The sequence below is a fragment of the Asparagus officinalis genome, chromosome 7, assembly GCF_001876935.1.
Source record: "Asparagus officinalis chromosome 7, Aspof.V1, whole genome shotgun sequence".
NCBI classification, from domain to species: Eukaryota; Viridiplantae; Streptophyta; class Magnoliopsida; order Asparagales; family Asparagaceae; genus Asparagus; species Asparagus officinalis.
The window spans coordinates 15,634,337-15,635,037 of record NC_033800.1 but is presented as its reverse complement, the minus strand read 5'-3'; the positions used below and the strand labels follow the sequence as shown (position 1 = coordinate 15,635,037).

At 33.4% G+C, this 701-nt stretch overlaps 1 protein-coding gene across 1 annotated transcript in view; it reads left to right on the top strand.

Moving 5' to 3' along the window:
* The window catches only part of LOC109850275 (uncharacterized protein At5g01610-like), a 2,961-nt gene that overhangs the window by 573 nt on the left and 1,687 nt on the right, over positions 1-701 (top strand). The window contains exon 2 of the mRNA XM_020420252.1: positions 420-474. Coding sequence (XP_020275841.1) covers positions 420-474 — 55 coding nt within the window. The remainder of the gene's footprint in view (positions 1-419; positions 475-701) is intronic.

Here is a 701-nt window from a genome sequence, read left to right as displayed (position 1 = left end):
CTAGATAGCAAGTGTTTGCGATGCATTGAGCAATGTGCCTATCGATCTTGACACAAATTATTGTTGTACCTAGGGTTTTCCCCTCTTTTATTATGCTTATTTGATAATGTTGCAAGTTTACAATAGATTCTGTTAGAAAATAGAAAGAATGTTGCAATTCAATTACATCTCTTCCCTTCTGTTTTTTAAACGATAACTTTGAGCAAGCATAGGCTGTTAATATGACATCTATGAGTTTAATATTCTGATATAGACATAGGCTCGAAGTAGACAATGCTCTTGTAAAAGTCACAATATCCGGAAAGCTTACACCATTCATGCTGTTGCTTTTCTATCTTCATTCAATCCTTGCATGCTGGTTCTAGCCTTATATCAAGTATCTCTCTTGATGGTGTAACCTTTTCTCCTGATTGAAACAGTCACTTTCTAGCACTATTGAAGGCAGTGCAAAATGGCTGGTCAATAAAGTCAAAGGTATGTATGCATACCTTGATGGAATCTGTTCTTTAATTTGCTTTCTTTTAGCTAGTAATTTTGTTAATAATTTTCTTCTCCAATAATTTCTCTTTAATTATTCTACATGAAGCTTAAATTCAATTGCTCTTGATGATGTTATCTTCAATTTGTACTATCCATTTTTTTTCCTTCAGCATATTGAACAATGGATTCATGGAATATTTCCACTGCAGTTCATTCTTTCC